This window comes from Molothrus ater, chromosome 3, assembly GCF_012460135.2.
Source record: "Molothrus ater isolate BHLD 08-10-18 breed brown headed cowbird chromosome 3, BPBGC_Mater_1.1, whole genome shotgun sequence".
Classification (NCBI taxonomy): domain Eukaryota; kingdom Metazoa; phylum Chordata; class Aves; order Passeriformes; family Icteridae; genus Molothrus; species Molothrus ater.
The window spans coordinates 52509614-52526300 of record NC_050480.2 but is presented as its reverse complement, the minus strand read 5'-3'; the positions used below and the strand labels follow the sequence as shown (position 1 = coordinate 52526300).

The following is a 16687-nucleotide window of genomic DNA, read 5'->3' as shown; positions in this document are numbered from 1 at the left end:
GCCTTCACAGTCAATGGCTACACTCTGATTTCTGCAGCTCGAAAAACCTGTTTGTGTGACCATGGTTACATGGCAAGACCAGTCATTCAGGACTGAAGTATTACATGAGCGAAACTACTTTTCTTTCAAGTGACACTCCTTGTTTTCTGGGTGACAGCACATATTAGCATTGCAGAAAAGACTGCCTTTCCCTTTGCCTTATCAACAGAAGATGCAGAGAGTTCCAATTAATATTTGAGTTGCATTCAAACCTTTTTGGAGGTAAAGATGTAGAACAGGTGAAATCCATTCTGTGTTTCAATGATACTCTGTTACCAATTAGTGACATGAAACAAAGATTGGAAACATCGGGGAGAGGAAAAGAAAGTACTCTAGACTGCAATGCTCCATCTAAAAAATATCTATTTTAACTCCCTTCAATCCTTCAGTTGCAGAGTATTAGAAGAGACTAGCAGGCTTAGACACAGCTGTTCTCACCTTCTTATTATGTTTATTTATAGATGTAGTCTATCATTTCCCACCTACTATCCAATTAATAATGGCTCTGCCTTTACCAGAAGGGCTGATTAAAACTGTGTGTACTTCAGTAAGCCCTCATTTCATTCCTTGTTCACAGTAACTATATAGGTTAGCCTCTCCCTGGGTTCTGGGTGTCACCCAGCTTTGCTTTTGTGTCCATCCCATAATCTGCCTTTTTCAGAACCAGGTAGCTGCACACACATCCATCATTAACTTCAGGACAGGAGTTTCCTTAGGTGTCTGCAGATACCTTAGCCTAGCCATGTTCTTGTTGTGGCCACTGATGGCAAACCTGGTGACCTGACTCAAGGAAAAGCCAGGTAAACTCCTCAGTTCAGGATTCAGCCCCAGCACTGTGCACAATTGGCACAGATGGCACTGTACAACTGACATCTCTCTTTATACAGCAGGTAGTGTTAGCAGCTCAGGAAAGACATGAAAGCACAGGGGATGTGATAGCCCATTTCCCAGCTTCACCTACTGGTCCAAAACTGGAACACAAGCATTCCTGTACATTAGAAATGTCCCATACCAACCCTCTTTGGAAGGTCAGAGGCAAAAGCAAAAGCCTTACTTATCATCCTTTTCATAGATGTTCAGCCCCAAGGCATCGACTCCCAACCAAAGGTCAGTTCCTTTCTTATTCTTGATTTCAAAGTAGTTGATTCCATACATCTCCAGGTCTTGGGCAATCTTCAGGTATTCCAGCATGGCATTCTCTCTGATTGAGACAGGAAGAAAATCAGATAAATGAGAATATCAGCTCTATCTCAGAAAACAAAAACACCTCAGAAGAAAAAAAAAATTTCCTAAACCTCACTTCAAACACAGAAGTTAAAACTGAACATTCACCATTTAGGATTCACTTTACAAGTTATGATATCACATCTTCAAGCACACAGAGAGAATATTTCCATATACCAATCCCTAGTACTTCCAGGCAGAAATCAGCAACATTCACCTCTCTCAGCCCTCATCCTTGTCTCAGGGTACAGTGAGTAGGAAAGGTACAGGATCTGAACTTTCCCCATCTGTTAGTGCAAATGTTTCAATGACTGTAAGGTTTGACAGCACCTTTACTCTTTTTCCCACTCAAAGCTATCACTAATCTAATGTGCACAGGTCCAAGATCTTCAGGAAGCCACACTGTTCTCAGCACCAGCACAAAATATATTATTGTGCTTTACCACATGATCCAATACTGAACTAAAAAATACACACCAGGAGTAGTGTGTATCACTCACACAGGCAACTCAAGAGTCTAAACCACAGACTAACAAAACCATGTTGTAGAAATGCAAACTTAAGGTAACCAAACAAGCAGCAAGGTGATCAGCCCAAGTACCTACACAAAACACTCACTTGAGCATGCCACTGTGCTCAGCGTGCCACACCTGGATCCGTTCTTCCCACTGCTCTCTGGAGAGTTTATGCTGGTCCATCACCCTACACAAGGAAACAGATATCAGCAAGATTAGAGGTTCTGCAATATCCACTGATGGTGATCTTTGCTGTAGTCTTACTCTCACCCTGGTGGAAGCCTTACTGCAGCCAAAAGGAAAACCCTACTCAGCCCAAAGATGTTCTCTGTGAAGCAGAGCAATTCAGAATGAGCAATAACCCTCTGCAAAGCCTTTCTGGTCACTGACCAGACACATGAGAGGTACAAGCAGAACTCTGCAAACAAATCACACACATACGGTAGACACCAGGGGATAAGAGCAAAGCAAAAGTTGCTGCAATCCTTGGAATCAGACATTGCTGCAGTGTCATCAGGAAGGGTAAACAGAAGCCATTGGTCTGATAGCATCCACTGATCCTGAGTGAGGATGGACTGTGAAGCCACATGACATGCCTTCCACATACAAGCTTCTTAGGACTGTACATTAGGATTAAGGACACACAACCCAACCTTCTTCAAGAATGACATATTCTTGACTTAATGCTGCTCTTTTCTTATTAAAAAGGAAACATTCATACTGCCACAGTTACCAGAATGGCAGCAGCTTTTAAGAAATAAAAGCTGAATACAAAACTATATTTCCTGTCTAACCAACCCAAGGAGAAGCAAAAATATACTTAAATATGACAGATAGAAATAAAATAAGGGAAAAAACCCCATTATATGCAATTCAATTTAGAAAACCAAAACCAAAGATGCTTTTAAATGAAACTCTTTGCATTTAAATAGAATTCAAATAAAAAAATTTAAAAAGAAACTGCATCAGCCAATTCCTTCACCTTTGGGGGATGAGACGCTCTGAATTGAGGTATCCAGGCTTGTGCACCTCTTTGTTGTAATCTCCAAATTTGGCCTGCACAGCATAGGAACCAAGAAGTACAGCTGTTTCAGGAGGACAGTAGATCTCATCACTGAGGATCCCTTCCTTCACCTGCAGGAAGAACAGCTTCTGCGTGATGTCCTGAATCAGCTCTTCAGACACGTCCTCTGGGAAGAACTTGGCACGGAATCTGAACTGGAGGGGATTCTCCTTTCTGATTTCTTGAGCAGAAACCTGAGGACAGAAGTGACACCACAACTCAGCAGGTGGTTTTTTGAAAACAATAGAATAGATTGCTTTTAGACAGAAAAAGGAATTTGGGGCATTTGCCATAAGAGGTGAGTGATTGGCAACTCTTTAGTGGAATTCCTTAATTCTGGCTCCTTACTGATAGGAGAGAACATGGAGGAGATGCATTATGTTTTCCAACTAAGCCAGTTAAGTCCTGTTTGTACAGCAAACACTGGCCACTGGAGAATGATTTACTGTGCTGTATCAGATGGCAAACCCACCCAGTACTGTGTGTGACAGAGAACAGCCCCCTGACATTAAACAGGTGTGTCACCAACTGCCATGTCACCACTGTCACCACACCAAGAAAAGCAGTCCATGCCCTCATAAGAGCTGGGAACACAAAAACAGGAGCACATCAGAGACATCAGCACTTGGCTGCCCAGCTTGGAAGTGCCTCTTCTCCAATTAGGACACAACTGATCCTGCACAGGCAGGGCCTAAGCCCATCGTCAGCCAAGTGCTCCTCCAGCCACAGAAAGTGCAGTTGCTTTCTCCCAACAAAGTACAGTATCCAGGTGCTGCTGCACACGTGGCAAATGCTTCCTGCAACTCAGAGAGTGAAAGGGCTTCTACCATGTCACACCTCACCCATGGAGATCACAATGTTATCTCTAAAAACAATCCTGAAATTATGAAAATTAGGGCACAATCAACAGCAGGCACAAGGTGTATGAAGTTGCAGCCAATAACACACCAGGAAACATAAAAGCTTTAACCTTTGGCCAGCAATTAGCCCAAAGTCTGTTACCTTTTTATCAAGCTTCAGCCAAGTTTGGAATCCTTTGTTGTCCACATACTGAAGACCAAAGTACCACACTTCTCGCAAACCTATGGTTTTAACCACCTGCAACAGAAAGGTAAAAAAGAAAAAGCTATTGCAGGAAAAACTTCACTTGAGGCCCAGGTATCCTTTCGAGTCCCACATCACCTGCGATGGGTGCAGGTGAGAGCTTAAACCCACTCATCTCTTAATTTCACCTTGCAGACAAGGATATACAGCTGCCATTGTAGATGATGATGACAGCATAGGCTGAGATACTTGTCCCACCCAGTTTCTAGAAGATGATGATCTTGGGGAAGCAGGTGAGAAAAACAGTAAGTGACAGGCTGCTAGACTGACACACTGGCAGCAGGTGGGGCTTCTGCTTGCTTTTTATCTACCAACTCATCTTAAAATTGTACTTAGTGAAACAGATGAGTTATGTCACCAAAGTTTTTGGTGGGATGGTCTCTAATGGTATTAGTACTAACTATAACTAGTTAGCAGTACTAAAGGCTCAAGTGACCTTGTCTGCCAGTCACCAGAGACTGTTCCTTCTAGAGGAAGCAATTGAGAGGTGCTTCATACCCCTGCTGTGAGGCTCTGAGAGTTAAAACAAGGCTGAGTTTATGAAGGACAAAAATATGTTGATGCCCCCACATTAGGACAACTTTCATTTCATATATTGTAAATACCAAACTGCTGAAAGACAGAGAAACACCAGCCATTGACTGGATGGTGCACTTACTAGAAAAGCAGTCCTGTTTGGACAGGTTACATTTCCTCAGTGGAGGACAGAGCCAACAAGTCCCTGACCTTCACCTACTCTTGACAGCTTGTTCTAATAGCCAAGTGCTTGGCTGCCAGCTCATCTACCTGTAAAGCTGTGCTCTAGACACAGCCAAAATCTGCAAAGATCTACTACATACATAGTTGGATCACTTCCGTTGTTATTTGCAGAGTAGCCCCTCAAAAAGTGATGTAGGCATCACTACAGGGAGCTCAACTGAGTGGAAGGCAAGATGAATTTAAAACCACTGAGTGAGTTAGGAAAGTCTGACAGATTTGGGAATGTGTAGTTACATGTGCTTCAACAAGTCTAAGAGCTCAACCAAGGATCTGTTTCACCTCCACATTTAAGGTATTGCTGGAGACACCCTGGCTGGAGAGCAGACTTGAGAAAAACAATGTCATGTTAGCTAAGACTAACTAGAGTTTATCAGAAAGACAATAAAACCCACCAATCCAAACAAACAAAAAACCCAAGCCCCCACCATGTTCTTTTAAAAAAAGAGCTGGGCTCTGTAAATAATTCAGCTTTTACTTGACTAAAATTCCTTTTCCCTCCTCCCTCAAAGTGGCTTGTTTCATCATGGGAGACAAGTTTTCTGACAGCTGGATGTATTTTTATGTAGTCTAACAGGAAACCAGGGGTATGTTGAGTGTGGTACTTCCTGTTGCACAAAAGAATGTTGCAACTTTGTTAAAATAAAAAGTTACATAAATCAAGTAGTTATCAGGTCATTATCTCTGAATGTCTCTTACAAGAGAAAAAGTACACTTCCTATAAATAGAGTTACAAAGTTTTCAGAAATCATGACCCCTCAAATTCTTCCCAAACCTAAAAGCAAGGAAGGAGAAAATATTAAGCTAAACTTAATGATTTGACTGTTTGAGTTTCAATACAAAGAACAAAGAAGGCTTTGGCCTGTACTGGGAAATGCTTTGTAAACTTCCTCTATGGCAAAACAAGGAAGAAATAAGAAACGAGGCATTATATACAAGATGAGAGACACCTCCTCTGCTTCCTCAAATGCATGAAGCCGCAAATCTTGAGTCTTCCCATTCCATCCAGTTATGCATTCACTCCCAGAGAATGCCAGTTACACCCTCCTCCATTTGAATTTCTTTTATACATGGTCAGGAGGGCACATGACCACCTGGGAGATACTCCAGCCAGCTGCAGAGCCCACTGGGTTGGTTCTTGGGGTGCCTCAGACCTCACTGCAGCATAAACTCTGCACAGGACTGGCTTCAGTGGAGAGGAACTTAATATTCACAGGTTTCCTTATTTTCCCTCTCCTGTAAAAGGAGCTATAGAACACCTTACATGCAGGATACAGACATGCTAGCAAAGCCTAGCTCAGGTTTCTGACATCCAAGCCAAGAAATCACCTTCTAGTTTTTAAAAATAGCTTGCTTCTTCAAAACCCCCACAGTGGTTCTGCAGTTCCAGTTGGGCCACTCCCCATACCTGTGAAAACCTGTTGCCTCCACAGGCTTTATCTGAGTGTAAACTCCACCCGAGATAAGGGTCTAGGGAAAGGCTTGCTCAACAGAACTGAAGAGAGAATGTATGGTCTTCACCTTTTTCTGGTTTTGTTCTGCTCAGTTCTTCCTCAGCCTTCCCTTGACATGCAGAAGTATCCCCCAACAAGGTTTGAAATACGGATAAGAATTTCCAATCACAGGTTTTAAACCCATGCCACTGGATGTAAGGAGCAAATCTCCATGAGGAGTAGGTCTATCCCAATTGTGCACTAACTGCTGCAGTAAGCATTCTTCAGAAATCCCTAAGTATCTAGACAGCAAGCTAAAATAGAAGTATCTTGAATCTGAAACATCCTGCCTTTTCCATGTTCTCAGGATTTTGAACTTCTCAGCTGAAAGCAGAGAAAGTAGTTTCCCTTCTGCCAGAGAGATGACCCTGACTCTGAATAGATGTAAGCATTAGTTAATATATATGGAGGAGGGAAGTACTTGTTGAATGCTTGTCATAAGGACATACTTACAGTCTAATCTAAAGCATTGCTTTTAAAAACCTGGCTTTCAGTAATTTAGATTTTCATACTGATGGAGACAAAATCCAATTTCTCTGTTTTGGATCAACATGAAAGGGCCAGGGGAAGAAGTTACTCTGATGCCATGGTGATCAGCATGAATGGAATCATCAAATCATAGAATGGCCTGGGTTGGAAGGGACCGTTAAAGATCATCTAGTTCCACCCCCCTGCCATGCACAGGGACACCTTCCACTAGATCAGATTGCTCAGAGTTCCATCCAAGCAGGCCTTAAACACTTCCAGGGTTAGAGCATCCACAGCTTCTCTGGACAACCTGTTCCAGTGCTTCACCACCATCACAGTAAAGAATTTCTTCCTTATATGTAATCTAAAGATGCTTCTTTCAGTTTGAATCCATTCCCCCTTGCCCTGACACTACATGCCCTTGTAAATAGTCTCTCTCCAACTTTTTTTAGGGTTCCTTTCAGGTACTGGAAGGCTGCAGTTAGGTCACCCCAAAGCCTTCCACTGCAAAGCTTTCTCTTCTCCAGGCTGAATAATCCCAATTCTCAGCCTTTCCTCACAGGAGAGGTGATCCATCTTCCTAATCAACTTGGTAACTCTCCTCTGGAAGATCAAGCAGCAGCTACTGTTTCCATAAAAATGCAGGTTTCAAATGCATTTCAGCAGATTTCCAGTCACAAAATCATAGAATATTCTGAGGGAAAGGACAAACTGGGATCATCAAGCTCAAATCTAAGATGAATGAACCATATGGGGATTGAACCCTTGGCCTCTGTGTTCAATGAATACTTGATGTTTATCCCACATCAGTAGTAATCAAAAGGAATTAAATTTAGATTTAATGCTAGACACAAGCTGGACTACTCAGTTTTGTACTGTGAAGCTCTGCAGTAATTAGTATTTGATTTCCTTCTTTCATTTTTTTCAAGAACTCACTAAAAGCTTTTTGCCTGTTAGTTTGTTGGGGGTTTGGAATTTTGTTTATTTTTTAACTGTTTTGTAGGTTGTTTGTTTGGGGGGTTTTTTGCGGGTTTTCTTTTTAAGTACTTCTCAATGCACAATTGCCATAAGGCCTAGCAACTTCTAGTTAACTCACTGAAACACAGAATTGTACCAACAATACCCAGAAGGAATGGACGTTATTTAGCCAATAGTGCCTACTTGAGCTACTCAAGTACAACCATCCTTAGCTATCAAGGTTAGCTATCAAGGGAAGAAGTACAAATAACAGTTTGTGAACACATTAAAATGTGTGACTGAAGTCTGAATGGACCAATTCTTATTTTTCAGGTCTACAGCAGAAAGCAGAAATGGCTAGAAGCAATTATTTTGGTGGTCTTTTTTTTTTTTTGAGTTGCAGAGCAGTAAGTAAAATTTTTTTGCTAAAATCTAGGCCTTGCTTGAGTTTAATAACAGCAAGCTACTTAAGTCAATAATAACAAAGTTTCACAAATAGCACACAGTTTGTTTTAGTTGTCTTTATCTGATCTTTGCAGGTCCATCTTCATAAAGACCTGGATATTGTTAAAGCAGTAACAGGAAGAATAACAGTACAGGAGGACAGTCTTGGCCACTCAAGCTCTCCACTTCCCTGGGAATCCCTGAAGGCAGGGATCCCTGCACTAATCTCTGCTCCATCCTGCTGCACAGGGGCTTCTTACGAGGCATGATATCTGTAAATGCTGCACAGAGATCACAAACTCTTCTGATTTTCCAATATTTTGGCAAACCCAAACACCTGTGCTAACTCAAACCGAGCATTTGAATGAATGCAGCCATGCCAACGGCCCTCATCAGCCACCTGAAGACCTGATTCTGAACAGTTTTATGCACAAGAGCAACATTTCAATCTCAGAAGTTAAGAACTATGTAAGAGCTAAGCAGTTTTTCAAAGCAAGAGGTACATTTTTACATGCTAGTTATGCTGTCTAAATATTTTAGATCCCTTGTGACAGCTCATCATCCAACATGCTAGGAAGACAGGTTTCACTGGAACATAACACACCTGCAAGGGTTTTTGCTTTTTTCTTTTACTGTGATGGAATTTAGAGATCTTAGTTCAGACTGGGGCCGCTTGATTAGGAGGTAGAGAGAAGAAAGATACGTTTGGAATCCAGTCTTAAGAAAACACTATAGTCCAAAACATACTCCAAAATTAAACAACAAGAGCCCACAGGAACCCTTCACTGACCTGGTCAAAGAGCTGTTTGCCTGTAGTGTTTGGCTGGATGGCAAACTCCAGCTCTGCATCCATAGTAACAACTCGAACGTTGATCTAAGGAAAAAAACAAAAAGCATTGTTTAAGATGCATTGAAAGTTACTTCTAGGTGTTAACACAGTCCTTTGTGTACAAGAGTCTCCACGCTTTGATGCACTCCTGTAACCTCTATAATAAACACACTTAAGCCTCAATTAGAATCGTGTTATCACACCAGCAAACTTAATTGGGGCACTCATTCTGCTGTTTTAACCAAATTGCTCCACAGGTTTTCTTACTCAACACAGGATTGGACAGATCTTCTGGTTCAACAGGAGGGTATTTTAGACCTGACCCTTTCCAGGCCTAAACCCTCTTGGACTAAGAGCTCCTGTGGATACACATTATAGCTGCCTGCAGGCCATCCCTTGGATTACGAAAGGCCCTAATGACTAAATTAAATTTAAGACTTATAATTTAACTTCCATTTATATTAGAGCTGGAATTAATCTGAGGTTTTAAAGGCAAAAGGCTGCAGATTATTCTTATAAAGCAATCAGCATTAACCTGATAAACGTTCATTCTTTCCCTCATAAAAATCTATTCAGCACATAAAAACAGCAGTAACAGGTACCGAATGATTCTACAGGGCAGGAGTTCAATAAGCTCTTGCTGTCAGTGAAGAAACAACATAACTAGATTTACTGCAATGGCACTAGACTGCAAGACAGAGGTTACTACTAAATGCAGAAGGCAAGAGTGTTAAATGACTAGAAAAAGTCTATTAGCAGTTAATCAGGATGCAAAAGCAGCAACTAATCTTGCAGGGAATGGCATAAGGACCAGTAAAATGGCAAATCGGGAAAGGATTATCTCCAGCTGTTCTGAATACAGCTTGTAATATTATATTACTTTTCAAAAAACCCAACAATCCCCAACAACCTAAAAATCCCAAACATGTATGATTGTGTAGTATAGTTATGCTACAAGGCCAGACAACATGTAAGGTACAGGCAGATGAGATTTCATGACAATTTCCCTACAATTTGTAAATGCCACATGACAGAAAGCCAAGGCTAAGAGAGAGCCTGGCCCACATCTGAAGAAATGAGAGGTAAAAGAGGTAGGAGAGGAATCGAATCGCTCACTACAAAGCTTTGGCCTTCAGCAGTTCCCAGCAACTTAATTATCTATGTTTAAACTCTAGGATAAATGTCAGGTGTAACAATGTCATAATTAACACAGAATTGTGAATAAAACAAGTTGCTTCAGCTAGTTGTAGTAAAATACATTACAAAGCTTTGCACTTCTTTTTCAGTGAGACACTGAATGTTTAACCAACCTTCTTCAGTTTAATGGTGGACCTGTCAATGTTAGGTTAATGGCTGGACTTGATCTTAAAGATATTTTCCAAACTAAATGATTCTATGAAGGCATCAAGTCTCTTTACAGAGTTGTTTCTTTTCTTCTGCTGCCACATGACAGAATATCCTCCCAAAGAAAGATGACTGAAGACACTTTCCAAGTCACAGGACCCCAAAACCAGAGAAAATGACTTAGTGATGCCACTTTTAAGCTGTGTTTCTAAAGCACTGTCCTTTAAATTAGGACTTTAAAAAATCTTTAAATGAAAGATGGAAGAAAAAGCAAGAAGGTAAAAGGAGTTCTTGGAAAACCTAACTGTAGCATTTGAGATCATAATGGAGCATGGAGTTTTGCTTAAGGTTTTCTTCCCATGCCTTAAAAAGCAAAGGTTTCCCAAGAAATTTTTCCAGTGAAGGAAGGGAGGGGAAGTTCAGATATCAAATTCTCTGGAATAGCAAGTCTGCAATTCAAAGATGTGACCTTAAAAAACACCTGTTGCCTAATCCCTCTCAACATTAAATCCCTAATCATATCCTAATCCCTTTCTACCCACTTCAAGAAAACATATGCTCATCGTCTTAGTTTTGTGCTGAACAAGTTATTTGTACTTCTGGCTGAAACACCATAGAAGTGTAAAATAAGTATCACTTTACAAGCTAAAGAACTTAAAGGAGGTGCTTCTTACTCCTTACCAGAAAACCTGCAGAATGCTGGCTGAGTACAAAATTCCAGCTCATACCAGCATGTATTTTCCTCTATCTCTCCTTAGTGGTTATCTGCTAGTAAAAAAAATTAAACTCCCTAGTCTTGTTTCGCTACAACCCTCAAAGACTGTAGGATCAGCTATACAGTGAGCTATTTAGTGCATTTAGCTGCTATATATTTCAAGAATTATTTTAGTATTAAGACCAAAAATTGTAGTCATCTGCTTTTCTGCTTCAATCATTTAAAGTTGGAAGCATGCAGGAACATGACTACTTGGTTATCCAAAAAGCTTTCAAGGACACTTGTGGCCTGCAGTAAAGGTTAATTTCTGTGTTCTTTAAGGGCTACATAACCATCAGGACAAAGAGGAATTTCCCTGGTGCCCTCAGACAAACTGCCAGCCATAAGACAGGCAGAGCAAGAAGAGACCTTCTGTCCCTTCAATAGGTTGATGACTGCCTGGAATATCCTTTGAGTCTCCTTCCTGCCCTATTAAGCCCTCCTGCTTCTCATCTCCAAACCTTAGCCTCGACTTCAAGAACATAATGATTTTAACTGTGTTTCTAAATGGATGTCCTACAACCACTCCATACATGCAAGCTTTCAGCCACAGTGAAACTCTTAGTAAAGCAGCAAACAGAGCTTAACCTACATGAAACCCTGGTTTAGACAGCCTGAAGAAACCTCGATGTGTGCTACACTGAGTGTCGATCAGTTTGGCACTCAGCTCAGACCAGATGGAACTCCCCACGGCGCCAAGATGAATTAAATCAACACCTAATGTACTAACCAATTCAGGTATTGTTGGGGAGGAAAACAACCAAGAACTCAAACTCATTTCCATGAGCAACAAAAAGAGGAAGACACAGTTCGGACAACTTTCACAAGTGAAGTCCTGCTCACCCTGTCTAGGCAAGGCATGTCCTTTATAAGATCCTACCAAATCCTGGCAGTAATCCAGGACAATGCTGAAGCCATAACCAAAATGAAAGCAGCTTTTCATTTTTAAGAGCACAAGGGTGTGGAGAGAAGAGAACAGCTGTAATACATGAAATAAGGGTTATATTAAAAAATATGTGCTTTTATGCACAAAACACACTAAAAATCCTGGACAGTAAGATGTAACTTCTTTCTTGATAGGCCAATGTCATAACACTTCATTATTCTGGGGGTTGGAAATAGATTATATTTAAGGTCCTTTCCAACCTAAACTATTAAATAATTCTACTTTTATGTCTGAGGCTAACACACCTAAAATGACAAATAGGGCCCTTAAGGTTTCCTTGTGTATAAAGAAACACTACAGAACACAAGTTTTTCCTCTTCTCCTGTCTTAGGATGCATAAAACTGCTAACAAATTTGATCCAGAAGGACAAAAGCACACTGTTGAAAAGGCAATGCCATCTGCATTAAAATGAAAAACTCTCCATGAAGCTGAAGAATTTAGTACACTGAAAGACTGAACACCAGTGTCCATGACATCATACTGGACTGTAAAGTGTTAGCTACCTTACCAACTCCAACAAGAGAATAGAAGATGAAGGCCAGAGCTACAGAGAACTTCAGAGTACAGTTTAAATGATTGTAACACTATGGAAAGCAATGGTAGTTAGAATGGAATCTTCTGTGCTTTAGCAATGCCCTTAAGTCATGCATTTGTTTCTTTTGTTGTCGATAAAACAACATCTTTTCTAATGCTAAGTCAGTAGGTCAATCTGTGGGGCAGGTGCAGCCTTTCAGAGTCCATGCACATCAGTAGAGGGATTTGAGAAATTAAAGTGCCCTCTGAAAAACATTCAGAAAACACTCTCTTAAGGAGGCAACACACTGCCAAGCAGCTGAGTGGTAACATGTCTGTGGAAGAATCAAGACCTAGATAGGAACCCAAGAAGACATTGCCTCTTCAACCCCATCCTCTCACAAACACCCAATTTTCAGGTGTGTTGGACACAGAAAAAACTACAGCTGTGTGTTCAAACATTGGATTCTTGAGCACCTTGGTGCAGAAGCAGTATATGATTTCACGCAACACGGTATCTTTGAAGTTAACCATACCTCTGCTGATAGTGCAGCTCCACTGAAAAACACCCCACACTAAAGGGAAAAGGGCAGGGAGAAGAGGATAAAAACCCCACAGCTCTCAGACACACTATGCTATTGTGGATATTTTGCACCCTGATGCATGTAATCGAATAGTTCACTTGCATAATAAAATAGTTCAGTGAAACCACGAAGTTGTGCAAGTCATTTAAATAAGACCATACAATTTAATTTCAGTAAATACATATGATAAAGGGCACTAAATACCAACTTTTACCCATTAACACAGGACAAACCGGTACTTAACTGTGTCACTTATCATTATCATTAGGCAGGTCTAAATGCCTTAGACAATGCTCAGGAATGTTTTCTCCTCTTTCCAAGGAGGAAGAAAGACTAGAGTCTCCTAAACAGCAGGTTTCCAAGCACTGTATCTTTCCAAATGGTGGCAATTGGCAGTGGAGAAACCTAGATAGACATGCCTTGTTTCTTCAGTCACTGGATGTCTGGAAATCCCAGGAGTCACTGGTACATTGAAGCAAATCAGCCACATTTGGAACTGCTGTACTGCACAGCACAGCACATTCTATGAAACACAGCGTGCAGAGCTGTTAAGCCTTTTTGCACACACACGGACTGTGTGGATACGGACTTGCTTGTGCTGAAGAAATAAAGAAGTCTTAACAAAGAGGATGCAGTGGCATTAATAATAGCATTAAGAAAGTAGTAGCATTACTCCTCACTTCTGCAGGTCTACTCTTTCACCAGGCAAGCAGCAACTACTAATGGAACAAATAACAGGCAAGCTTCTTGGCCTGGGCTGCAATGCATCTGCAAGGACAAAGTAATCTCATTTTGACCTTAGCAACCAGAGCTGTTCACAGACTCGTGGAGTGATTAAGTATCTGGTAATAGGAAAAACAACTTCATGCAGCAACATCAGATGGGCAATGAAACTGCTCTCTATTCTTCCACATTCCATTCAGTAGTGCTCACTGGTTCCAGGTCCAATAACAAAGAAAGATATTGTCCTAACTGATGGAGTAACTGTTGTCCCAGCTCCTGGAAACTGTTATGGGAAAATTTTCAACTTTGAGGAAGGAGAAAAATCTTAGGAGCTTCAGAGCTCAGAGCTGATCTGCTGACTCTTCAGTATCTGCATTTCTCTGTCCTCCACAAGTTACTTAAGTCAACAGGTAATGGTTTAGAGACTGTGCAGAGAAGACAACTCTGAGAAGGTAAGTAGCACAAATAACACAGAAGCAACTGCAGAAATATTAGTTCAATTTATGGTATACTTCTTAAGAATGTACTTTACGAACACCAGCATATCAAGAACACAACACCTGGAGACAACTCTGTTTCTTCTCTGACAGAATAACCTGTCTGATGGATCAAATAAAATCTAATAACATATTTGATGTGGTGCCACACAACATAGACTAGACATACAACAAATCTGAGCCATGTGAAATTACAACCAAATGACGAGCTGTGCACCTACATTCTCCATAGCTTCTTTCAGAGCAGGAGACAAATGTCATGAATATCAAGCAAGTGGTCAATTCCATTTGCTGCTGCAGGATTGCCAAAATCCAGCTTCCCTGTCAGCTGGGCTCAGCACATTCATCTTGCTGGAACTACAGCAGGGACACATATTCTGACCTTTTCATGTCAAGTCAAGGTCTTGAAAAGGGGACGTGAGTGTGGTGGGATAGAGGGAAGAAGAAAACAAAGATTTCTCACAATCCCTGGAAGATGGAGTGCACTTACAAGATCATGAACAGCACCTAGTCAAGAAAAAATAAGTCTTTTGGAACGACAGCACTGGAATTCAAGGATGTTGGTAGGTCTGAAAAATAGCTGCAAGTGTTACACTTGGAGAGGTGAGAATGGAGAAGAGGCAGAGATGAACAAATTACAGGCTTGCAAACAATGGGCTACAGCAGGACTGTAGAGAAGGATGTGGTTTATAATCCCCAGAAAAACACCACATTTCCTGGTGTGATACTATTACATAGAGAGGAAAATTACATTCTTGAGTGTATTTGTCACCGGAAGCATTACAGCAGGTGACTATTCTGTTCTGCCTGCCTCGATGACTTGCTAGATGGAATGCTGTCACCGAAATCTGAATGCTTCTTTTGTAAGGGGGCAAGTTAATCAAGGAAAGTCTAGACTGACCTACAGGTCAAGTGTTTCTGGGTTGGTTGCCAGTTGGGGTTTTTTCAATCTGTGTGTGTTTAGGGCTTTTTATTTGTTTGTGGGGGTTTTCTGTCTGTTTCAAACTAGATTTTATTTTTAAACATGTCAGTGATCCCTTTCCAAATGGGAGTTGTCTGAAACATGACATGTTTTATATAGAAGACTATAAAAACTTCTAAACCCACATGGAGGAAACCAGCAAAAAGCCCTCTTATTGCAGGCTGGGTAACATGACAAGAAACAATAATTGCTGGAGTGGTAAAACATTATGATATTATGTAGCCACTTCCATGCAGCCTTCAGAAAACACAGGTCCAAGTCCTTCCCAGTGCTACATTTTTATGATTTAAAGGATGTCCAAGAACCTGAAATGAGAAGGCAAATGACAGACCCACCATTTCTCTTCTGGGGGAAGGAGAATCTGGTTCCTATGAGAATGGGGAAGAACTGCACAGCCCAGCAATGAAGAAAACCTTTTACAGGCTCCTCCCCCTGCTCCCATGGCAGAACCTTTCGTGCAGTGCCTGCCTCACACAGAGCATTTCAGAGAGGGCAGTGGCAGCACAGTGCAGCAGCCATGAGCCTTCCCCTGCACACTGGGGAGCAGTTTGCTGACAAGGAAGAAGAGAGCCTCAGCAGCTCACAAAATGTGAATTGCAGACGGCCTCACTGGCCTCCCCCTGGCTGACAAGGCAGGCTGGTTGCACCCATTTGACCGACCCAGTTTCCCAGCATACCATGCTAAATCAAAATAGCCCTCTGTGAACTGAAGGACGTGTTCCATTTCAGATCTCATTGTGTTAAACATTGCTTCCTCATTGCAAATAAATGGGAACATTAAGTCACGTTCCAATGGAATTCCTCAGAGTCTATGAAGCAGTTAGGTATTGCTGCATTTGCAACAGGTAAAATTAGAGCCGAGTAGGCTGGTCTTTGTTCCTCAAAACCTTGCTTACCTTCCCAGGAGAGGGAGAAATACCACTGAGGTTCAATTGAATTATATATAATCTAGAATCTAGTAGTTACTTTAAAATTGTCCAGTACTGTTGTAAGCCTTAACTACTAGTCAGCTTTAATGCAGCAGCTTGCAGAATCATATTTTTGGGGGTACTAGTCCTCAGTATTTAAGGAGCAATACCTATATCAATTATAATTAACTGAAATTTCTTAAGTTTAGTCAAGGCAATAGGAGCCCAGGTATTTGCTCTCATGTATGGTGAAAACCGCAACTTCTTTTGCGGCAGTTTTTCGGAAGAGAAATAAAGTACTTTGAGGGGAAGCCAAGAAAAACTTTGGAGTGAAATGTGAAAGCTAGACTTCTGGATGAAGTGGAGGGAGGGGGGTTCATGTGAGCAGGACAACCTTCAATACCCAGATGTGGGGAGTCATCCAGAAATTCCAGTTTTAACAAGGTGGTAGAATTTTCAGAATGAACTTCCCCCTCCCTGCCTACACATACAAACAGGTCACAAGACAGCAAATCCATGAGTTCAGTATTGCAGCCATGCCAC

General features: G+C 41.3%; 1 protein-coding gene across 2 annotated transcripts in view; it reads right to left on the bottom strand.

Moving 5' to 3' along the window:
• The window catches only part of EZR (ezrin), a 37212-nt gene that overhangs the window by 10658 nt on the left and 9867 nt on the right, over positions 1-16687 (bottom strand). The window contains exons 2-6 of one of the 2 annotated variants that reach the window (XM_036381096.1): positions 8854-8937; positions 3844-3939; positions 2761-3035; positions 1882-1965; positions 1094-1240 (exon numbers count right to left, since the gene is read on the bottom strand). In XM_036381096.1, the coding sequence (XP_036236989.1) occupies positions 1094-1240; positions 1882-1965; positions 2761-3035; positions 3844-3939; positions 8854-8937 (686 nt within the window). Of the gene's footprint in view, positions 1-1093; positions 1241-1881; positions 1966-2760; positions 3036-3843; positions 3940-8853; positions 8938-16687 lie in introns of those variants that run through there. The other variant, XM_036381097.1, reaches the window with a different exon arrangement.